At 44.1% G+C, this 24,926-nt stretch overlaps 1 protein-coding gene across 2 annotated transcripts; it reads right to left on the reverse strand.

Annotated features, from left to right (window-relative positions):
• Positions 1–372: 372 nt before the first annotated feature.
• LOC139574333 (P2X purinoceptor 3-like) lies at positions 373–23,203 on the reverse strand. 2 transcript variants are annotated; one of them, XM_071398820.1, is made up of 12 exons: positions 22,888–23,203; positions 22,567–22,702; positions 21,296–21,367; positions 20,855–20,924; positions 20,093–20,183; positions 14,236–14,313; positions 6,492–6,633; positions 6,139–6,275; positions 5,861–5,954; positions 5,712–5,777; positions 2,100–2,177; positions 373–1,910 (listed from the first exon to the last, which is right to left on the reverse strand). In XM_071398820.1, the coding sequence occupies exons 1-12, from the start codon at positions 23,091–23,093 to the stop codon at positions 1,788–1,790; spliced, it is 1,293 nt and encodes a 430-aa protein (XP_071254921.1). In that variant the 5' UTR covers positions 23,094–23,203; the 3' UTR covers positions 373–1,787. The 2 variants fall into 2 exon arrangements, with proteins under 2 accessions (XP_071254921.1, XP_071254922.1); XM_071398821.1 differs by lacking the exon at positions 14,236–14,313.
• Positions 23,204–24,926: the final 1,723 nt, after the last annotated feature.

The raw sequence follows: 24,926 nt of genomic DNA on the forward strand, positions 1-24,926 counted from the left end.
CTTGAGTAAGGCAGCTCCAAAATGCAGGTGTTTCAGCCTAGCTCAGTGCTTTCTGTGGTGGTGGTGGGGCGAGCCAGCAAAAATAGGAGCATTGCGCCGTGATTGGCTCAGTGTTCTGTCACTCATGGGGACACTACGTCACAGGCCAAGTTTATGTCCTTAGTAAGGGTAGACACCCAAAATGTCAGCCCTTTGGGTCCTGCCATAGAGTTATATTACAAGTGCCCTTCCAAGAAGGCTCAAGGTCATTGGCTACAGATAAAATGACGTCAAATCACGTTATATGTACAGTAGCTATGATTAGACTGATCATGTCAACATCTTACTTTCAATGTCTTAGCTAGCATTCATCATCACGAATCAAGTCAGCAATCTACTGGCAAATCCTTTTTAATCTTTGTCATATGAAGAGAAATAATTAAGAGAAATTATAGATAAAACGTATCGGTGCTCATCGGCCATTTGACATAAAGATTACACAAGTTGGAAATCGCAAATTCAACAATGAGTTGTTTGGAAGGAATCAGTGGCTAACTGCAAGCATTGCAATGCAACCAGTAGCCAGCTATTCAATGGAGTGGCTGTGAGTTCCCACCATAAATCCAAAGAATGCCAGACTTTGATGACAAAGTTTGATGACAAAAACGCTGTGCCACCTTCATGTTTAAGTGAGCACATCACAAGCCAAGGTGAGTCCAAAAATGTCTTGTATGCTGCTGCATAAATTATGTAATATGCAAGGGAGCTATGTATACTATAGCTAAGGAAGTAATACTAAGTGTATATTGTGTCGTAAGCTGTCAGTAGCCCATGTTCCTCACCCTAATAATTTGGTCTATTTTCACCTCTAATTTCGCCTAATGTTACTGTTCTGTCTCGGTGGTGCTGCACATGTAGCCTATAACCTGCTTTTGAGAAATATAATCTAATATTGTAAGAGGTTTCATTGTCTGCTTATATGCCCCCTTCATTTATCCTACAGTTCTGACTTGGTGTACAGGGAAAATTCTGCAAGAGCAGCCCATGTTCTGCATTCTGTCGCTGTACATTTCAAAAGTGCTGAACATAGTTGTATTGACTACCTCCGTCGCCGCTTGGTCATTAATGTCTTAATCGATATTACGGAATGCCTATTATCCGCTCGTCGTTCCCTTATGCCATAGTTTGGACATCTTAATTGTCAGTAGAAACCACATTTGTTTTATCAGCTATGTTTTTTTTAAAGGCAGTAAACAAGGCTGAATTAATTGTTTTGCTGCCAGACAAGGCTCCGCTGATTGCCAGGTGTAGCGGTGGTAAGGATTCACTCCATGGTGCTGGAAAGAAAGCTCTGCTGTTGGGACATCTTTATGTAGGCCCTAACAGTTTGCGGGCACCGCTTGTCGCCGTGATAGTGTAATTCATGTATTGTTAAGTGTTGTGTTGTGTAGTGTCTTTGCTGGCATACATCTAAAAACAATTTGGGGAGTTTGCCCCACCAAGATTTACATGCTAAAATCGCCACTGCTTCACCCACATGAACATGGAACATATCAACAGCTGCTGATGAACTAAGGAAGTGTGGGAGGATCTTCCTCTCTGCCGTTGGGTTGATGTGGGCTGTCACTCAAAGCTTCTTCTTCTGTATAATGGCGGTCCTCAAACAAAATTTTAAGGTGCACACCGCCATCTACTGTGCTGGAGTGTGCCATCAATCATGGTTTGCCTAATTCTGTACAACTAGGAAATAAAAAAATGAAATACAAATAAATCCCTATTAAATTCTAACAAACCCTGCCTCAAATCACTCAAAGCTGCTGGTCCAGGCAGAGGGAGACAGTTCCCGAGTCGTCTGAAATCTTCTCCTCTGGTTGGATTGAAAGCTGGCTGCAACCGAGAGAGAGTAATATCTGTATCTGTGACTCAGAGACCTAGGGAGAGGAAGAGAGGGAGAGAAGATGGGGTAGAGGAACAGAGGGAGAGGAAGAGAGGGAGAGAAGATGGAGTAGAGAGAAAGAGAGAATAAGACAGATTGCAGATGCTCTTCACCTCTCTCTCCCACACACAAACGATATATAACACAAAACAATATACTTTTATCTGAGTAATTAAAACAGTACCTCCTCAAATTTTTTGGCTTTGTATTGGTCTGCCCCCTTCAGGAAGTTCAGAAGAATGATATCACAGAGGACCGTACCCTGCAGCCAGTCAGAACGAAGAGTTATACAAGTTGACTTAACGAATCGTGAAATACAGTGAGCTCCAAAAATATTGGGACAGTGACACATTTTGTTGTTGTTTTGGCTCTGTACTCCAGCACTTTGAAATGACACAATGAATATGAGGAAAATGGTGCAGCCTGTCAGCTTGAATTTGAGGATATTTTCATCCATACCAAGTGGACCCTTTAAAAATTACAGCACTTTTTGTGTATAGTCCCCACATTTTATGCAGACCAAAAGTATTAGGCCAAATTCACTTATGTGTATTAAAGTAGTCAATAGTTTAGTATTTGGTCCCATATTCCTAGCACGCAATTATTACATCAAGCTTGTGACTCTACAAACTTGTTGGATGCATTTGTTTTTGTTGTGTTTCAAATTATTTTGTGCCCAATAGAAATTAATGGGAAATAATGTATTGTGTCATTTTGGAGTCACTTTTACTGTAAATAAGAATATAATATGTTTCAAAACACATCTACAATAATGTGGATGCTACTATGATTATGGATATTCCTGACTGAATCGTGAATAATGATGAGAGAGAAAGTTACAGATGGGACCAAATACTAAACCTTTGACTACTTTAATACACTTATAAGCAAATTTGTCCCAATACCTTTGGTACCCTAAAATAGATGGAAAAGAAAGTTGGTTGCTACTTATGGCGCACATGCAGCTAACAAAAATATATGGAAATGTCTGCTCTATTCAAAATTATAACCAACTAATTGCAGCATTAACACAAAAATTGAAAGTGGAAGGGGGACAAGGTAAGGAACCTACATTAAAGACCAAAATTGGTTAAAGAAAATTATGATAAATAAGAAAGTATACTGGTTTAATTTAAGGACCAAAAAATGTACAGCTGTGCCATACAGGTTGCAAAATAGTTGGGAAGAGATTTTCGATTAATCGATTCCATGGCACATGGTTTATGAACTGATACACAAAACGACGCCAGATTCAAAACTTTTTCAATTGAAATGAATAAAAAAATGTATTGAAACCAAAATTATGTTATATCTATGAGGGATACAACCATCCCAGCTCTGCAGATTTTGCTGTGAAGAGACAGAATCACTAGCTCACTTGTTTTGGTACAGCCCATAGTCTTGGTTATGCCCATATTATGTACAGTAGCTTGTTTTTGGTTGCAGGTTCAGGAATGACTTAAGAATTACAACATTTACCTTGAGCTAACTATGCAATTAGCACTGCTGGGTGATTTCAAAAGTCATAGTCAATTGTTCAATAATATAATGCTCTTAGCAAAACATTTTGTCTTTAATTTACAATCGGTAGAAACTATGAGAATAGAAAGGTTCAGACACTTTTGTGAAACATTACAGCATAGTTTAAAAATATATGGCAGCTAGAAATCAAAACTGGATGGTCTTCAGAGATAGATGGGAGGGGTTGAGGGTACTGTAGCTGAAGGATGGGCAAGCCGAAAAACACCATCCTAACCGTGAAGCACGGGGGTGGCAGCATCATGTTGTGGGGGTGCTTTCCTGCAGGAGGGACTGGTGCACTTCACAAAATAGATAGCATCATGGAAGGAAAATGATGTGGATATGTTGAAGCAACATCTCAAGATATCATTCAGGAAGTTAAAGCTTGGTCGCAAATGGGTCTTCCAAATGGACAATGACCCCAAGCATACTTCCAAAGTTGTGGCAAAATGGCTTAAGGACAACTAAGTCAAGGTATTGGAGTGGCCATCACAAAGCCCTGACCTCAACCCTATAGAAAATTTGTGGGCAGAACTGAAAAAGCATGTGCGAGCAAAGAGGCCTAGAAACCTGACTCAATTACACTAGCTCTGTCAGGAGGAATGGGCCAAAATTCACCCAACTTATTGTGGGAAGCTTGTGGAAGGCTACACAAAACATTTGACCCAAGCTAAACAATTTAAAGTCAATGCTACCAAATACTAATTGAGTGTATGTAAACTTCTGACCCACTGGGAATGTGATGAAAGAAATAGAAGCTGAAATAAATCACTCTCTACTATTATTCTGACATTTCACATTCTTAAAATAAAGTGGTGATCCTAACTGACCTAAGATAGAGAAATTTTACTATGATTAAATGTCAGGAATAGTGAAAAACTGAGTTTAAATGCATTTGGCTAAGGTGTATGTAAACTTCCGACTTCAACTGTATAAGCTGGAAGTAGAAGCCTAAGTATTGTTGTCCATTAGTTTACTCAAATTAGGGGGGTGGGGGGTGGGGGTAAGTTTAGGGGGAAATAATAAAGATGGAAAATCAAAGATAATTAACCTAAAATGACATACCCAAATCTAATTGCCTGTAGCTCAGGACCTGAAGCAAGGATATGCATATTCTTAATACCATTTGAAAGGAAACACTTTGATGTTTGTGGAAATGTGAAATGAATGTAGGATAATATAACACATTAGATCTGGTAAAAGATAATACATAGTAAAAACATGCATTTTTTCTTTCTTCCCCCCCCCTATCTTTGAAATGCAAGAGAAAGGTCACAATGTATTGTTCCAGGTTAGGTGCAATTTCGATTTTGGCCACTAGATGCAACATTTTAGACTGATTCAATGAACCATTGTATTTCTGTTCAAAATGTTGCATCAAGACTGCCCAAATATGCACTCTCCTCAAACAATAGCATGGTATTCTTTCACTGTAATTGCTACTGTAAATTGGACAGTGCATTGAGATTAACAAGAATTTAAGCTTTCTGCCCATATCAGATATGTCTATGTTCTGGGAAATGTTCTTGTTACTTACAACCTCATGCTAATCACATTAGCCTACGTTAGCTCAACCGTCCCGTGGGGGGGGGGGGGGGGGGGGGGGGCGATCCCGTAGGTTAAAATCAATTTTCGTGGGGCCTCCCGAGTGTTGCAGCGTTTTAAGGCGTCTCTACAGACCTGGGTTCAATCCCAGGCTGTGTCACAGCTGGCCGTGACTGGGAGACCCATGAGGTAGCGCACAATTGGCCCAGCGCCGTCCGGGTTAGGAGAGGGTTTGGCAGGCCGAGATTTCCTTGTCCCATCGCGCTCTAGCGACTCCTGTGGCGGGCCGGGGTGCATGCATGCTGACACGTAGCCAGGTGTACTGTGTTTCCCCAGACACATTGGTGCGGCTGGCTTCCACGTTAAGCGGGCATTGTGTCAAGAAGCAGTGCGGCTTGGCTGGGTCATGTTTCGGATGACGCACGGCTCTCGACATTCGCCACTCCCGAGTCCATGTGGAGTTGCAGTGATGGAACAAGACTGTAACTACCAATTGTATACCAGGAAATTGGGGAGAAAAAAGTGGTTAAAAACTATTCACTTTAAGATCATAGTCATTGTATAATTTCAAATCCAAAGTGCTGCTGCATTACAGAGACAAAATAACAAAACATTTGACACTGCCCCAATACTTTTGGAGCTTACTGTATTTGCTTTTAATGGTGGTAACATTCAAAACGTATTGCATGGCCTCCTTTTAAAACATACAGTCTGAGTACAGAAGCCTTACCAGTCCCACAGAGGTAAAGGCTGCCACTACGTTGATCAGAGTAGGAACTGTGTTGAACTTCCCTGCCTGAAAGAACAGAAACAGATTAATCCCATATGATACACAGATAACAGGTACAAAAGCACACACACACCCTAATCCACACTCACGAGGCCAGTGACCAGGATGTCAAAGCGGATGGCGTAGGCCTTGTGGAGAGTGCGGAACTCCGTCCCGTTCTCATTTTTGTAATAGTTGGCAAATCTGTGGAGGGAGATAGAGGGAGGAGACAGTGTCAATGAACACAGCTTTATAACGAGGAAGAGGGGGTAAGGAAAATGGAGAGGAGAAAAAGGTGGTGGAAAATGACCTGACAGAAGAAAGGGAGAAGGAGGAAGAAAGAGGGGGATTCCCTTGAACGACACTAAACTGAAAAGGGTTTCAGTACCTGAAGTTGTATCCCTTAGAGATGCCGTTCTTCTGAAACACAGCATCAAGTCGCGTAAAGGAGTAGTGTGGTTCACATCTCTCTTCTGACTCATCCAGATTACACTGCCATTCAATGTTGATCGCAATCTCTCCACCCTGGTAGAGGGAGATAGATGGAGGGAAGAGACGGGGAGATAAGTGAGGAGAGGGAAGAGAAAATGTAGGGAGAAGCATGTGGGACTGGAGATATATAAAATGGAGAGGGAGAAGTGAGGAAGAGAGAGATAGATAGAGGGAGAGTAGAGGAAAGAAAGATGGAGACTCTCGGGGAGAGAGATGGAGAGGTGGAAGACAGGAGGAGATAGGTCTCACTGTCTGAGCGATGGTGGAGAAGTTCTGTCCTGTGTAGCGCAGCACTTCTCCCACCTTGAAGATGGGACAGTGGAGGTTGTGCTCCGGGTCATACGTACAACTCCTGATATAAGTCGCATTCAGGGATGATGGGAAGTTCCCTCTGTGGGAGAGAGAGGGAAGGTAAAAACGTGAGCGATAGAGCCAAATCCCCTTCAGCAGAAAAGAGAGGGCAACGAGTTGACAGGAAAGCACTAAAATCTGCAAATGTGCTGAGGGAACGGGTCAGGGCACTAAGAGATGACCTCATCATGGAGGAGATGACAGCCAAGGCTTGTATTAAAATCAAATGTTATTAAACGAATGACACAGACAACTCAAGGTTAAAACACATCCAATACTTACACTGAGTGTACTAAATGGCTCTTTCCATGACATATACTGACCAGGTGAAGCTAGGTGAAGGCTATGGTCCCTTATTGATGTCACCTGTTAAATCCACTTCAATCAGTGTAGATGAAGGGGTGCAGACAGGTTAAATAATGTTTTTTAGGCCTTGAGACAATTGAGACATGGATTGAGGATGACTGGGCAAGACAAAGATTTAAGCACCTTTGAACGTGCCAGGCGCACCGATTTGAGTGTGTCAAGAACTGCAACCCCGCTGGGTTTTTTCATAATTAACTTTATTTGTACAACATAGGTACAGCAGATCCCCGTATTGTATGGGACACTTTCAAATGTACTTTTAGAGGCCATTCAATACAACACTCATCATTAAAACTAAAGCAGTTTAGGTCAAAAGAGATGAGACTAATAAAGGAAATAGAGGAAGTAACAGCGCAGGTAGATGGTAACGGAAACTGTACTATAGAGGCACAAAATAGGTTAGAGGAAAAACAAAAGAAATGGAGGTACTTATTCAAGAACGATCAAGTGTAATGTATTACAAAAATAATGCGAATTGGATGGAAAATGGTGAAAAATACATAGAAATTCTACCAAAAAGAATGTACAGAAACTCGTTACAAATGGAGTTATCCATGATTCACCAAATTATATTTTGAAAGAGGAAGCAAAATATTTTAAGCATATGTTTTCTTTTTAGCCTCCTCCTTTTCCACTGAATGATGTTAACTGTAAGGATTTCTTTCCTAATAATAATGTAAAATTAACAAATTTACACAAAGACCTGCGTGAAGGCCAACTTACAGAAGAGGAACTTTTTGAGGCAATAAAATCTTTTCAGTGTGGAAAAACACAAGGGCTTGACGGTATACCAGTAGAGGTCTATCATACCTTTTTTGGTGTACTCAAAAATCCATTATTAGCATGTTTTAATTACTCTTATTCCAAAGAATCCCAAACCTGTGGCCTTAAAGAGCAGCTGAAGATCACATGCGATCATTATGCAAAATCAATTGAGGATGCTGAATTCACTGTTTTTATTCAGCAGTCGCAAAATGAACATGGGAAAGAGTGACTTCTCCTCCCTAATGAGTGTACTTGACAGCTGCCCTGATGATATTTTCTCTAATATAAACTCTCTGTTAAGGATCATTGTCACACTTCCAATGACATCATGCAGTGTGGAGAGACTTTTCTCAACAACAACTAGGATAAATAAATAATCTTCGCACATCAATGACAAGCGCCTGGCTGAACTACTTCAGTTTGCTGTCTTTTGAGCGTGAACTGACAGATACATTGGATTATGATGAAATCATCATCATATTCAACTCAAAGCCTCGCCGTCTGCGCCTTGTGATGTAGGTCACGCCGTATGATACGTCTTCTAAAGGTAAGGTACCATTTTATAGTACTACTGCCCGCCGTGGTATAAATTGTAACATCAAATATAGGCTTGCTTGCCCATCGAGATTAAAGTGCATCTGAAGATAAGTTTTATGTTGTTGGCAAGTTGACAACTGATCTAAAGTTACTGTCTTATTTTAATATGCTGGGACAGGTAATTATTTGTATATGTAACGAGGTTGCTCCTAGTACTATGCACTAGTGTAAAACGATTGTATTCTTAAATAATATACGGTGAGCGTTGCAAAATAAATTAAATAAATAAGTAGAAAAAAATGCCTATCTAAATTTTTCTAGGCCTATCCCCTCAAAATTCTGGCTACGCCCCTGAGTCAAACAAGGAAATGGTTCCAATCGTTTTTCCACCATTAATTTTTCCCATAGGGGATTTTAGAAACACTTCTAATAAGGGCTGTGTTTCGTGTAGGCTGACCCTGGTGTGATGTTTTGATAACGTGTAAATCTCTCTCGGACAAGGTGACTTTTTATTAATATTCGCCTGTATTTACCCCCTAATATTAAATGCCAAATAGCTGCTAATGAGGCTATAATAAAGAACTACAAATGCCATGATGATCTGGATGAGACTGAGGAATCGAGGCAAAGGTAAGAATCTCTGGATTAACTATCTAAATTTAGTAATGAATACATTTCTTTATATTGACAATTCTGTGAACTGTCTTGTGCAAGTTTGAAATTGACGCAATACCTGTTAACAAAGGTGTCAGCTAGAGATGATGTGCAGGAGCTTGCAGGGATTTGTCTTGCATGATGTCTACTTTGATGCTAATTACTATTTTTGAATCTGAGAGCAAATCGAGCCGAATATATTGATAAAAGTCACCTTGTCCTGGAGAGATTTACACAGTTTTTAAAACGTCATGCCAGAGTAAGCCTACATGAAACACAGCCATTATTTTAAGTGTTTTTCCTATTTCCTTTTTCCTATTTTCCCTATGGGAAAAATGAATGTTGGAAAAACGATTGGAACCATTTCCCTGTTTGACCGCTAGGTTTTATGGGTATCATGACACTTCCAATGTGGGGCTCTATTAGACTAACATGCCCTGATGAGGGCCTTCATCAGAATCACCCCCAAGCGCAAGGCCACATTTGGTGTTTTATGACTACCGGCAAGCCATCAGAAATGTAACCTCCGCAATTGTCGAGCTTGGTCGCTGCCATTGGATGTGACGCAACACGGGCAGTATAGCAGCTTTCATTGATTTCAAAGGAAGCATACCCTCAATTGCTGATGTCTGACAGCAAAGCCACACCCGATGGTGTAGTGTAGCAGGGCCGTTAATGTGCTGTCTTCAGAGGAGGAAGGTGGGAGGAGCTATAGGAGGATGGGCTCATTGTAATGGCTGCAATGGAATGAATGGAAAGATATCAAACACATATGGAAACCACATGTTTGACTCCATTCAATTTAATCCATTCCAGCCATTACAATGAGCCCATCCTCCTATAGCTCCTCCCACCAGCCTCCTCAGGGTAGGTTTAACAGAGCAAATTAAATGTAACCATACTTCATTACATATGTCATCAATGATACTATTTAGGTCTATATAGCATTTGCAAAGTCATCAACAGCTATTGTTTCAATTCAACCCAGAATTGAACTATACTGAACAAAAATGCAACAATTTTACTGAGTTACAGTTCATATATGGCCCCGTAGAGCATGGAAATTGCAACGCCAGCGTTGTGGGTTCGATTCCCACGGGGGACCAGTACGAATGAAAACGTATGCACTCACTACTGTAAGTCACTCTGGATAAGAGGGTCTAAGAGTGTCTGATAAGAGGGTCTAAGAGTGTCTGATAAGAGGGTCTAAGAGTGCCTGATAAGAGTGCCTGATAAGAGTGCCTGATAAGAGTGCCTGATAAGAGTGCCTGATAAGAGTGTCTGATAAGAGTGCCTGATAAGAGTGTCTGATAAGAGTGCCTGATAAGAGTGCCTGATAAGAGTGCCTGATAAGAGTGCCTGATAAGAGTGCCTGATAAGAGTGCCTGATAAGAGTGTCTGATAAGAGTGCCTGATAAGAGTGCCTGATAAGAGTGCCTGATAAGAGTGCCTGATAAGAGTGCCTGATAAGAGTGTCTGAGAAATAAGCTTTTAGCGCGTTTGGAACATTTCTGGGATCTTTTATTTCAGCTCATGAAACAAGGGACCAACACTTTACATGTTGCGTTTATATTTTACATATAGGCCTAGGGTTTTAAGTTCTGGTTGATTTTAAATGTAATGACATTTAGTGACATTGAATTGTGTTTGGTTGTCAACATAACCAAATAACAACATTTGAAGGAGATGTGTCTTCTGCTTGGATAGTTCCATCTCTGCCACTGATTTTAGTCTGGCTTTATATCCAGTTGTTCAACAAATGAATAATTGATATGTTGGATCCACTTCTCCATCTCAACCAAAAATCTAAGTTAAAGAATAGGACCTTCTTTAGTCTTCTTTAACTGAGATTGTTGGTTGAGATGGAGACGCATATCCAACATATCAATTATTAACCTATAGACAAACTGGAACAGTAAATAGCCCGTTAACTAGTTGACAAGTTAACAAATTATATGTTGCATTCACATCTCCAACTCAACCAGAAAATGTTGTTAAAGAATGTGATTAAACCAGGTGCTCAGATGGAACCATCCAAGCAGTAGATACAGTGCATTCGGAAAGTAATCAGGCCACTTGGCTTTTTCCACAATTTGTTACGTTACAGCCTTATTCTAAAATTAATTAAATAAATGGACCAATCTACACACAATACCCCATAATGACAAAGCGAAAACAGGTTTAGAAATTTTTGCAAATGTATTAAAAATAAAAACTGAAATACCTTATTTGCATAAGTATTCAGACCCTTTGCTATGAGACTTGAAATTGAGCTCAGGTGCATCCTATTTCCATTGATCATCCGTGAGATGTTTCTACAACTTTATTGAAGTCCACCCGTGGTAAATTAAATTGATTGGACATGATTTGGAAAGGCACACACCTGTCTATATAAGTTCCCACAGTTGACAGTGCATGTTAGAGCAAAAACCAAGCCATGAGATTGACGGAATTGTCCGTAGAGCTCCGAGACAGGAATGTGTCGAGGCACAGATCTGGGGAAGGTTACCAAAAATATTCTGCAGCATTAAAGGTCCCCAAGAACACAGTGGCATCCATCATTCTTAAATGGAAGAAGAGCTTGCCCCCCAGCCAAACTGAGCAATCGGAGGCGAAGGGCCTTGGTCAGGGAGGTGACCAAGAACCCGATGGTCACTCTGACAGAGCTCCAGAGTTCCTCTGTGGAGATGGGAGAACCTTCCAGAAGGACAACCATCTCTGCAGCACTCCACCAATCAGGCCGTTATGGTAGTGGCCAGTAAGAAGCCACTCCTCAGTAAAAGGCACATGACAGCCCGCTTGGAGTTTGCCAGGAGGCACTTATAGGACTCTCAGACCATGAGAAACAAGATTCTCTGGTCTGATGATACCAAGATTGAACTCTTTGGCCTAATTGCCAAGCATCACATCTGGAGGAAACCTGGCACCATCCCTACGGTGAAGCATGCTAGTGGAAGCATCCTGCATTGGGGATGTTTTTCAGCGGCAGGGACTGGGAGACTACTCAGGATCGAGGGAAAGATTAATGGAGCAAAGTATAGAGAGATCCTTGATGAAAACCTGCTCGAGAGCCCTCGGAACCTCAGGCTGGGGCGAAGGTTCACCTTCCTACAGGACAATGGGAGAAACTCCCCAAATAGAGGTGAGCCAAGCTTGTAACTTCATACCCAAGAAGACTTGAGGCTGTAATCGCTGCCAAAGGTGCTTCAAAGTACTGAGTAAAGGGCTTGAATACTTATGTAAATGTGGTATTTCAGTTGTAAATGTTTTATACATTTACAAAAATAAAAATAAACTTTATATCTTAAAGTTAAGGCTCTTACAAATGAATGAAACATTCAACCTTAAAATGAGTAACACATTCATGGCCACATGTTGAGCTTTCTGTAACTATAAAATGTCTTATGCAATCATATAAAGCGTGCATGTTATAGAATGCATAGGTCATCGCAGGTCTGTGGAGATCTTCACAATTGCTGTAACTCACGCCCTGATCTGTTTCACCTGTCTTTGTGATTGTCTCCACCCACCTCCAGGTGTCACCTGTTTTCCTCAGTAGTCCCTGGGTACTTATTCCTGTGTTCCCTGCTTGCCTGTTGCCAGTTCATCTTGATTGTCAAGTCAACGAGCGTGTTTTTCCCCATTCTCCTGCTTTTTCCTTCTCTCTGTTTTGCTATTCCTCACGGTTGTGACCCTTGCCTGTCTGGACTCTGAACCCGCCTGCCTGATCATTCTGTCTGCCCTGACCTCCAGCCTGCCTGCCACTCTGTACCACCTGGACTCTGACCTGGTTTTGACCTTTTGCCTGTCCATGACCATTCTCTTGCCTACGCCTTGGATTATAATAAATATCAGAGACTCAAACCATCTGTCTCCCGTGTCTGCATCTGGGTCTCGCCTTGTGCTCTTAAAATAATAATCTGTGCAGAATCTCAAATGGTATTGTTCACTTGCTCCATCTATTTTTTATGTAATCTCAACCGCAATCCAGGTCATTTGGTTCTGGTATTAGATGAAGCACAGTGATTGTATAAATAAACAATATCTGACATTGTATTCCCATTTGAACTTTGCTGTGCTTATAAATGGTTGAAAAAGCACTGATAGTATGTTAATATGACAACTAAACAAAAATCTGACATTGTTTTTCCATTGGAATTTGGTTGTGCTTTTAGATGGTTGAAAGCACACTGGAAATTCAACTAACTTTTGGCTGTCTTTTTGAATGGGTGAATATGGTTGTAATCTCATTGATCAACGTCTCAACCAAATATTACCCAATTATAAACGTTGAAATGATGTGGTGTGCCCAGTGGGTTGTGGATAATATGGTGTTGGCTAAAAACATGTGTCAACTGTGCTTTTTCTCTTCTTGAACGCATTTGTGTTATGTTGTGGTTTGTTGAGATTTTGTTTTTGAATGTGTGCTTTGGTGGGAGGCTTTGGTGATAAATGAATTCACTTTGCTAGATTTAGTTGGGTGGCACCGGCCCGATTCTCCATGGAGAGCGCTCAGCACCTGTTTTGTAAGTGATGTGCTCATGATTTATGCCCTTATCTATTCAGTTGAGGGGGGTTGGATTCCGACACATGCTCTGCTGTGCAATAGACAGTTTCGTTTGAGTTGGTTCTCTCTCCCTCCTCTTCCTCTTCCTGTCCCTCTTCCCCTTAAGGTGAATATCAAGTGACCTGGAGCAGTGCTCGCAATAGTCTTCTATTTTCAATTCACAATTCTAAACTTGGCGAAAAGGGACCAATATCAAATAAGGAACATGTCACTCTCTCTCCCTCGGCTCACAGGCCTGCTCCGGCCCACGTCAAACACGTATACATACTGCTTATGAGCCCACTAGAAAGCAACACAGGTCGCGGCCCGTCGGTGCTGTATCGAGGTGAGGGCTTTTCTCCAAGATGTCTCGCATAGCTGTTTATGTTCATGAAACCGTTTTTTCCCCCTTCAGTTTTTATTAGGCACAATCTTGTGTTAACCTTATTTTGTTACAACGCCCCTCTTGTTTTCTCTCTCTCTCTCACACACCTGTTGTAATTATGCAGTACAAAGAAATGTGTGCTGTACACAACAGACTTTGTTTTGCAAACAGCCATGAGTTAAATTAACTGAGGCTGCAGTGATACTGTTAACCAATCTTGTCCTATGCTCTGGGTACTCATCACATTAGGAATTTTGATTTTATTGTTAGCCTCACTACTCAAAACAACTTCCCGCGGATATGGGTGAGACCTCCTGAAAGTACTCAAGCACAACTTCATAAAGGTCTGCCCATTACAGCCCCAGAAATGGGAGGTGTGTGGGACTCACCTGGTAACATTGAACATAGGGAAGCGGATACTATTCTTGATGAAGATGGTGAAGTTTTCCACTTCCATCATTGGTTGCCTGAGAACGGGGGAGGGAGATACAGTGGGGAGAACAAGTATTTGATACACTGCCGATTTTGCAGGTTTTCCTACTTACAAAGCATGTAGAGGTCTGTCATTTTTATCATAGGTACACTTCAACTGTGAGAGACGGAATCTAAAACAAAAATCCAGAAAATCACATTGTATGATTTTTAAGTAATTAATTTGCATTTTATTGCATGACATAAGTATTTGATCACCTACCAACCAGTAAGAATTCCGGCTCTCACAGACCTGTTAGTTTTTCTTTAAGAAGCCCTCCTGTTCTCCACTCATTACCTGTATTAACTGCACCTGTTTGAACTCGTTACCTGTATAAAAGACACCTGTCCACACACTCAATCAAACAGACTCCAACCTCTCCACAATGGCCAAGACCAGAGAGCTGTGTAAGGACATCAGGGATAAATTGTAGACCTGTACAAGGCTGGGATGAGCTACAGGACAATAGGCAAGCAGCTTGGTGAGAAGGCAACAACTGTTGGCACAATTATTAGAAAATGGAAGAAGTTCAAGATGACGGTCAATCACCCTCGGTCTGGGGCTCCATGCAAGATCTCACCTCGTGGGGCATCAATGATCATGAGGAATGTGAGGGATCAGCCCAGAACTACACGGCAGGACCTGGTCAATGACCTGAAGAGAGCTGGGACCACAGTCTCAAAGAAAACCATTAGTAACACACTACGCCGTCATGGATTAAAATCCTGCAGCGCACGCAAGGTCCCCCTGCTCAAGCCAGCGCATGTCCAGGCCCGTCTGAAGTTTGCCAATGACCATCTGGATGATCCAGAGGAGGAATGGGAGAAGGTCATGTGGTCTGATGAGACAAAAATAGAGCTTTTTGGTCTAAACTCCACTCGCCGTGTTTGGAGGAAGAAGAAGGATGAGTACAACCCCAAGAACACCATCCCAACCGTGAAGCATGGAGGTGGAAACATCATTCTTTGGGGATGCTTTTCTGCAAAGGGGACAGGACGACTGCACCGTATTGAGGGGAGGATGGATGGGGCCATGTATCGCGAGATCTTGACCAACAACCTCCTTCCCTCAGTAAGAGCATTGAAGATGGGTCGTGGCTGGGTCTTCCAGCATTTACATTTACATTTAAGTCATTTAGCAGACGCTCTTATCCAGAGCGACTTACAAATTGGTGCATTCACCTTATGACATCCAGTGGAACGGCCACTTTACAATAGTGCATCTAAATCTTTTAAGGGGGGGGGGAGTGAGAAGGATTACTTTATCCTATCCTAGGTATTCCTTAAAGAGGTGGGGTTTCAGGTGTCTCCGGAAGGTGGTGATTGACTCCGCTGTCCTGGCGTCGTGAGGGAGTTTGTTCCACCATTGGGGGGCCAGAGCAGCGAACAGTTTTGACTGGGCTGAGCGGGAACTGTACTTCCTCAGTGGTAGGGAGGCGAGCAGGCCAGAGGTGGATGAACGCAGTGCCCTTGTTTGGGTGTAGGGCCTGATCAGAGCCTGGAGGTACTGAGGTGCCGTTCCCCTCACAGCTCCGTAGGCAAGCACCATGGTCTTGTAGCGGATGCGAGCTTCAACTGGAAGCCAGTGGAGAGAGCGGAGGAGCGGGGTGACGTGAGAGAACTTGGGAAGGTTGAACACCAGACGGGCTGCGGCGTTCTGGATGAGTTGTAGGGGTTTAATGGCACAGGCAGGGAGCCCAGCCAACAGCGAGTTGCAGTAATCCAGACGGGAGATGACAAGTGCCTGGATTAGGACCTGCGCCGCTTCCTGTGTGAGGCAGGGTCGTACTCTGCGGATGTTGTAGAGCATGAACCTACAGGAACGGGCCACCGCCTTGATGTTGGTTGAGAACGACAGGGTGTTGTCCAGGATCACGCCAAGGTTCTTAGCGCTCTGGGAGGAGGACACAATGGAGTTGTCAACCGTGATGGCGAGATCATGGAACGGGCAGTCCTTCCCCGGGAGGAAGAGCAGCTCCGTCTTGCCGAGGTTCAGCTTGAGGTGGTGATCCGTCATCCACACTGATATGTCTGCCAGACATGCAGAGATGCGATTCGCCACCTGGTCATCAGAAGGGGGAAAGGAGAAGATTAGTTGTGTGTCGTCTGCATAGCAATGATAGGAGAGACCATGTGAGGTTATGACAGAGCCAAGTGACTTGGTGTATAGCGAGAATAGGAGAGGGCCTAGAACAGAGCCCTGGGGGACACCAGTGGTGAGAGCACGTGGTGAGGAGACAGATTCTCGCCACGCCACCTGGTAGGAGCGACCTGTCAGGTAGGACGCAATCCAAGCGTGGGCCGCGCCGGAGATGCCCAACTCGGAGAGGGTGGAGAGGAGGATCTGATGGTTCACAGTATCGAAGGCAGCCGATAGGTCTAGAAGGATGAGAGCAGAGGAGAGAGAGTTAGCTTTAGCAGTGCGGAGCGCCTCCGTGATACAGAGAAGAGCAGTCTCAGTTGAATGACTAGTCTTGAAACCTGACTGATTTGGATCAAGAAGGTCATTCTGAGAGAGATAGCGGGAGAGCTGGCCAAGGACGGCACGTTCAAGAGTTTTGGAGAGAAAAGAAAGAAGGGATACTGGTCTGTAGTTGTTGACATCGGAGGGATCGAGTGTAGGTTTTTTCAGAAGGGGTGCAACTCTCGCTCTCTTGAAGACGGAAGGGACGTAGCCAGCGGTCAGGGATGAGTTGATGAGCGAGGTGAGGTAAGGGAGAAGGTCTCCGGAAATGGTCTGGAGAAGAGAGGAGGGGATAGGGTCAAGCGGGCAGGTTGTTGGGCGGCCGGCCGTCACAAGACGCGAGATTTCATCTGGAGAGAGAGGGGAGAAAGAGGTCAGAGCACAGGGTGGGGCAGTGTGAGCAGAACCAGCGGTGTCGTTTGACTTAGCAAACGAGGATCGGATGTCGTCGACCTTCTTTTCAAAATGGTTGACGAAGTCATCTGCAGAGAGGGAGGAGGGGGGGGAGGGGGAGGAGGATTCAGGAGGGAGGAGAAGGTGGCAAAGAGCTTCCTGGGGTTAGAGGCAGATGCTTGGAATTTAGAGTGGTAGAAAGTGGCTTTAGCAGCAGAGACAGAAGAGGAAAATGTAGAGAGGAGGGAGTGAAAGGATGCCAGGTCCGCAGGGAGGCGAGTTTTCCTCCATTTCCGCTCGGCTGCCCGGAGCCCTGTTCTGTGAGCTCGCAATGAGTCGTCGAGCCACGGAGCGGGAGGGGAGGACCGAGCCGGCCTGGAGGATAGGGGACATAGAGAGTCAAAGGATGCAGAAAGGGAGGAGAGGAGGGTTGAGGAGGCAGAATCAGGAGATAGGTTGGAGAAGGTTTGAGCAGAGGGAAGAGATGATAGGATGGAAGAGGAGAGGGTAGCGGGGGAGAGAGAGCGAAGGTTGGGACGGCGCGATACCATCCGAGTAGGGGCAGTGTGGGAAGTGTTGGATGAGAGCGAGAGGGAAAAGGATACAAGGTAGTGGTCGGAGACTTGGAGGGGAGTTGCAGTGAGGTTAGTGGAAGAACAGCATCTAGTAAAGATGAGGTCGAGCGTATTGCCTGCCTTGTGAGTAGGGGGGGAAGGTGAGAGGGTGAGGTCAAAAGAGGAGAGGAGTGGAAAGAAGGAGGCAGAGAGGAATGAGTCAAAGGTAGACGTGGGGAGGTTAAAGTCGCCCAGAACTGTGAGAGGTGAGCCGTCCTCAGGAAAGGAGCTAATCAAGGCATCGAGCTCATTGATGAACTCTCCGAGGGAACCTGGAGGGCGATAAATGGTAAGGATGTTAAGCTTGAAAGGGCTGGTAACTGTGACAGCATGGAATTCAAAGGAGGCGATAGACAGATGGGTAAGGGGAGAAAGAGAGAATGACCACTTGGGAGAGATGAGGATCCCGGTGCCACCACCCCGCTGACCAGAAGCTCTCGGGGTGTGCGAGAACACGTGGGCGGACGAAGAGAGAGCAGTAGGAGTAGCAGTGTTATCTGTGGTGATCCATGTTTCCGTCAGTGCCAGGAAGTCGAGGGACTGGAGGGAGGCATAGGCTGAGATGAACTCTGCCTTGTTGGCCGCAGATCGGCAGTTCCAGAGGCTACCGGAGACCTGGAACTCCACGTGGGTCGTGCGCGCTGGGACCACCAGATTAGGGTGGCCGATGCCACGCGGTGTGGAGCGTTTGTATGGTCTGTGCAGAGAGGAGAGAACAGGGATAGACAGACACATAGTTGACAGGCTACAGAAGAGACTACGCTAATGCAAAGGAGATTGGAGTGGCAAGTGGACTACGCGTCTCGAATGTTCAGAAAGTTAAGCTTACGTAGCAAGAATCTTATTGACTAAAATGATTAAGATGATACAGTACTGCTGAAGTAGGCTAGCTGGCAGTGGCTGCGTTGTTGACTTTGTAGGCTAGCTGGCAGTTGTTGACTTTGTAGGCTAGCTGGCAGTGGCTGCGTTGTTGACACTACACTAATCAAGTCGTTCCGTTGAGTGTAATAGTATCTACAGTGCTGCTATTCGGGGGCTAGCTGGCTAGCTAGCAGTGTTGATTACGTTACGTTGCGTTAAGAGAACGACAATAGCTGGCTAGCTAACCTAGAAAATCGCTCTAGACTACACAATTATCTTTGATACAAAGACGGCTATGTAGCTAGCTATGTAGCTAGCTACGATCAAACAAATCAAACCGTTGTACTGTAATGAAATGAAATGAAAATGTGATACTACCTGTGGAGCGAAGCGGAATGCGACCGGGTTGTTGAGTGCAGAAGTTCTATTCGGTAGACGTTGGCTAGCTGTTGGCTAGCTAGCAGTGTCTCCTACGTTAAGGACGACAGACAGCTGGCTAGCTAGCCTCGGTAAATTAAGATAATCACTCTAAAACTACACACTCTAAACTACACAATTATCTTGGATACGAAGACAGCAAAGACAACTATGTAGCTAGCTAACACTACACTAATCAAGTCGTTCAGTTGGGTGTAATAGTTGCTACAGTGCTGCTATTCGGTAGACGGTGGATGTTTGCTAGCTGGCTAGCTGCTGGGCAGATGGCAGATAGCAGTGTAGACTGCGTTAGGACGACGAAATACGATAATTACGCAATTATCTTTGATACAAAGACGGCTATGTAGCTAGCTAAGAAGAAATTGCTAAGATTAGACAAATTAAACCTAAGCATGACAACGACCCGAAACACACAGCCAGGGCAACTAAGGGCAACCAGGGCAACTAAGGAGTGGCTCCGTAAGAAGCATCTCAAGGTCCTGGAGTGGCCTAGCCAGTCTCCAGACCTGAACCCAATAGAAAATCTTTGGAGGGAGCCGAAAGTCCGTATTGCCCAGCGACAGCCCCGAAACCTGAAGGATCTGGAGAAGGTCTGTATGGAGGAGTGGGCCAAAATCCCTGCTGCAGTGTGTGCAAACCTGGTCAAGAACTACAGGAAACGTATGATCTCTGTAATTGCAAACTAAGGTTTCTGTACCAAATATTAAGTTCTGCTTTTCTGATGTATCAAATACTTATGTCATGCAATAAAATGCAAATTAATTACTTAAAAATCATACAATGTGATTTTCTGGATTTTTGTTTTAGATTCCTTCTCTCACAGTTGAAGTGTACCTATGATAAAAATTACAGACCTCTACATGCTTTGTAAGTAGGAAAACCTGCAAAATCGTCAGTGTATCAAATACTTGTTCTCCCCACTGTATATATATATATACAGTACCAGTCAAAGGTTTGGACACATACTCATTCAAGGGTTTTTCTATAATGAGATAAAGGTTTTACATGTTGACTTTGTCGTCCTCTGCAAGGCACCAACCCTCCATCTCACAGCGTCGTCCTTTAGAGGAGTTCACACAGGCACCAGTTATTATTCCTGGGGGAAGATAGAGAGTGAGAGTGAGTAAGGGAGGGAGAGAAGAAGAGAAAAAGAGACAGAGAAATAGTGTCAGGCGTGTGCGTACTTGTGGTGATGTCAGGTGCAGGAGAGCAGAGAATTGTGAACAGGCGCACACTTTATTACGGCAGGAGAGATAAACAGATGGACGCAGCTGCGTCAAAAACCTCCTCCAGCCAACAAGGCAAAGTGTATAGCGCGCACAAATGTCACACAGCATAAATGTATAGCAATACAAATAAGCTTTGTGAAAACACACGGAAAATAACAAACGCTTAGCCTAGTGCGTACAACACGTACAGTAACACACAAAATTATTACACACAAAGACATGAGGGGGAACAGAGGAATAAATACATGTAGTGTGATTGGGGAATGCAAACCAGGTGTGAATGGAACAAGACAAAACCAATGGATAATTGAAGAATGGAGCGGTGATGGCTAGAAAGCCGGTGACGTCGACCGCTGAACTCCGCCCGAACAAGGAGAGGGGCCGACTTCGGCGGATGTAGTGACAAAGAGAGTGAGCAAGAGAGAGAGAGAGAGAGAGAGAGAGAGAGAGAGAGAGAGAGAGAGAGAGAGGAGAAAGAAACAATGGAGTCCCAGCACGGGAATGATGGAGAAAAGAAGAAGAGAAGAGAGGCACTCACCGTTTCCAGTGGAGCTCCCCAAATACTTGTCGCACTCTTCATCCGTGTCACACTTGTACTTGCTTTCACTCTGAACACAGACAGTACAGATACGCACATAGAGGCAGGCCTGATACATACAGAAACTCAGAAACTCTGTCACCACCCAATATGAAATGCCTTGGCTTTTGTCAGTGGTAATGGCCGGGACTTCATAGAGTAGAGTACACTGTATTGTTATAAACATGGCATAGGTGCAGTGTTTCCCAACTCCGGTCCTCGAGTACCCCCAACAGCACACCTTTTTGTTGTAGCCCCAGACAAAAACACCTGATTCAACGTGTCAAGGGCTTGATGATGAGTTGACAAGTAGAATCAGATATGCTTGTCTGTGGCTACAACAAAAACCACTGGTATAGAGTGCTGGAGCAGGTAGGTACATGTATACTGGACTGGACTCACCTCCGGGCAGAATCCTTGGAACTGGTTCTCTGTGATGATGAGCTTGGTGATGATGCAGAACACTGCGGCACCCTGTCAGATCATATTCAAAACCAACAGTTTAGCCTAAACATCGTCAAGGCAACATATCAGGCCTACTGCTAAAATCATCTCAAAGCCTCAACCAATGCATGAGTTTGTAATTGTTCAACCCGTTTGTTGGGCTAATGGTAAACCGACGTAGTAGCTATACATCACGAGCCACTCAGCCACTTCTTCCACCCAACCAAAGGACTTTTCCATCATCACCTCACACAAAACATTTCCCTTTAAGTGTTTAAAATGACCACCACTAAGTGCTCAATCACTTTATATCAAGTATCAAAAGACTGTTCGGGTATGTTTCAACTGAGTGAACTCCGCCTACATATTGCGATCATTTAATCAAAAGTTGAATCAATATTTTGTATATTGCACAGTATACACAGTTACACTCCCCTACTTATTTATTTGGACAGTGAAGCAAAAACTTTTAATTTGGCTTTATACTCCAGAATTTTTGTTTTGGGATCAAATGTTTTATATGAGGCAACAGTTCAGATTGACACTTTTTACTTGAGGTTATTTTCATTTAATTTAGAAATGAAAGCATTTTGTTTATCTAGTCCCCCCATTTGAAGGTGTCATAAGTATTTGGAAAAATTCACTTATAATGTATTAAAGGGATACTTCACCCAAATTACAAAATGACTATGGTTTCCTTACCCCGTAAGCAGTCTATGGACAAGACATGACAGCAATTCATGCTTTGGTTTAGTTTCCTTGGCACTGTTTCCACATGCTAACGTTTTAGCATTTGTGGCACAAATCCCATTCAAGTCATGGGACCAATATAAAAAAATGTTGTGCATTATTTATCATTAATTTCTATTGGACACAATACAATCCAAAAACGTTTGACTACTTTAATACACTATAAGTGAACTTGTCCAAATACTTATGACAGCTTCAAATGGGGGGACTAGATACATAAAGTGCTTTCATTTCTAAACAGTAGAACAGATATGTATGAAAACACCCTCAAATAAAAGGTGACATTCTGTACTACCACCTCATATAAAACAGTTTATCTCAAATCCAAAATGAGTATCGAGCAAAAATAAGGAGGGGAGTGTACAATATACAGGTTGTGTACAGTAACTAAGTACGGTTGCGCTGCAGTATAACTTTGGTGTTGTCTCAGATTAGGGTCAAGGGTTAGTGGTCACGGTCAGGGTCAGGGTGTCACAGACCTGTGTAGGGGCGACATAGTCCGCCACATCCATCACACGGTTGTTATGGTAACCGAAGCCCTTCACCTTGGTCATGACAGAAGACTCGATGCCCGAGTCTCTCACCTGGTACGCCTTTTCGTGTAAAAAGACCCAACTAAACGACAACAGAAAGAGAGATAGATGGAGGTGAAGATTGTGGAGAAGGACGGGGGGGGGGGGGGGAATGAAGGAGGATTATTAACAAGAGTTCTAGAATGTTGGAGAGAGGAAAGGAGATGAAGAAGAGAGGTCAACATTATCACACACACACACACAGAGGCAAAAACAGGTTGTACAGACCATAGGAAGTAGATGATGATGAGTAGTTGTACGACGCGGTTGATGATTCCAACAGACCTGCTCTTCACCACAACCGACTTGGTCGTCTCGTAGGTGAAGAAATCCGTAATAAAGGCCCATATCTTAGGCATCCTGAGAGCTGGGTTGTGTGTATGTGTGCATGTGTCTATATGAGAGACAGCTACAGCGATAAGTGTATTTTGCATCAGTTTCTTTAGAAGTATGTGAGTGAGAGCATTTAGTTACCACATAATGCTGCTGATAAGACTTTTCGCATAAATTCCCTGTGTCCTCTCTTTCTTCGTTTCACCCTATCTGTGCCTCTATCTTTGTAATGATTTAGTACATTCCATAGGTCACTCTGTCCCCCTCCCTCCCTGCCTCTCTCTCTTTTTCTCACACATTGGGTAATGGTCATATTGGACCTCCCCCTTTCGCTGAACAAAGAGAAAAAAGGAAAACAACTCTTTGGCTTTCTATCTCTGTTCCTCCATCACGTACTCTCCCTCTCCTCATCATAGCACTTCTCTGCTCTGACTCCTGAACAAACAAAAGTCTCACTACATGTGAACACAAAACACCTTTAAATCCAATTTAACCCAACAACAGAACAACATGTGAACAGTACTCTGCAGAACAGAACAACGTAGACAGTACTCTGCAGAACAGAACAACATGTGGACAGTACTCTGCAGAACAGAACAACGTAGACAATACTCTGCAGATGTCACACCCTGATCTGTTTCACCTGTCTTTGTGCTTGTCTCCCCCCCATCCAGGTGTTGCCATCTTCCCCATTATCGCCAGTGTATTTATACCTGTGTTCTCTGTTTGTCTCTTGCTAGTTCATTTTGTTCGTCAAGCCTACCAGCGTTGTTCCCCTTGCTCCTGTCTGTTTCTAGTTTTCCCGGTTTTGACCATTCTGCCCGCCCTGACCCTGAGCCTGCCTGCCATTCTGTACCTTATCACATCACACTGGATTATTGATCTCTGCTTGCCTGTCTTGTTTGTTAATTCAACCAGCGTTTTTCTCAGCTCCTGCTTTTCCCCAGTCTCACTTTTTCTCGCACTCCTGGTTTTGACCCTTGCCTGTCCGGACTCTGAGCCCGCCTGCCTGACCAGTCTGCCTTTCCCTGATCCTGACCCTGAGCCTGCCTGCCGTCCTGTACTGTTGTCCCTACTCTGGATTACCAACCTCTGCCTGACCTGACCCTGAGCCTGCCTGCCGTCCTTTACCTTTGCCCCATTACTCTGGATTATCGACCCCTGCCTGCCTTGACCTGTCGTTGACTGCCCCTGTTGCTGTAATAAACATTGTTACTTCAACACAGTCTGCACTTGGGTCTTACCTGAAACGTTATAGATCTGGATTACCGACCTCTGCCTGCCCTTGACCTGTTGTTTTGCCTGCACCCTGTTCTAGTAATAAACTTTTGTTACTTCGACACTGTCTGCATCTGGGTCTTCACTAAAACGTGATAGTACGAACTGGCCATGACTGACCGAGCAGACACAGACCAGCTCCGCAAAGCCACCTCCTCCCAAGGAGCCACCATTGGAAGGCACGATGAGTTGCTTCGTGGTCTTATGGAAGAGTTCCAGACCTTGACCGAATCCCATGACCGAGCGTTGAACACATTGCTGGAGCAATTCCGCTGGTTGTTTGTTAGGCAGCCTACTACGACGGTAACCTCCCAGCCCCTCAGTAACCCAGCTGTTAGCAGCACCGCCTCCCCGGCCACCTCAGTTTCCCGGGAACCCCGCTTACCTCCCCGGAACACTTCAATGGAGAGTCGGACAACTGTCAGGCGTTTCTCACTCAGTGTTCCCTCATCATCGAGCTGCAGCCCTCCTCCTTCCCCTCGGACCGCTCTAAGATAGCGTACCTCATCACGCTAATGTGTGGGAGGGCTCTCGCCTGGGCAACGGCAGTATGGGAACAACAGTCGGCCGTGTACTTCAGTCTGGAGGAGTTCGTGGCGGAGGTAAAGAAAGATTTCGATGCTCCACTGTCCGGGAGAGAGGCTGCCCGGAAGTTA

Source organism: Salvelinus alpinus, chromosome 4 (assembly GCF_045679555.1).
Source record: "Salvelinus alpinus chromosome 4, SLU_Salpinus.1, whole genome shotgun sequence".
Taxonomy (NCBI): Eukaryota; Metazoa; Chordata; class Actinopteri; order Salmoniformes; family Salmonidae; genus Salvelinus; species Salvelinus alpinus.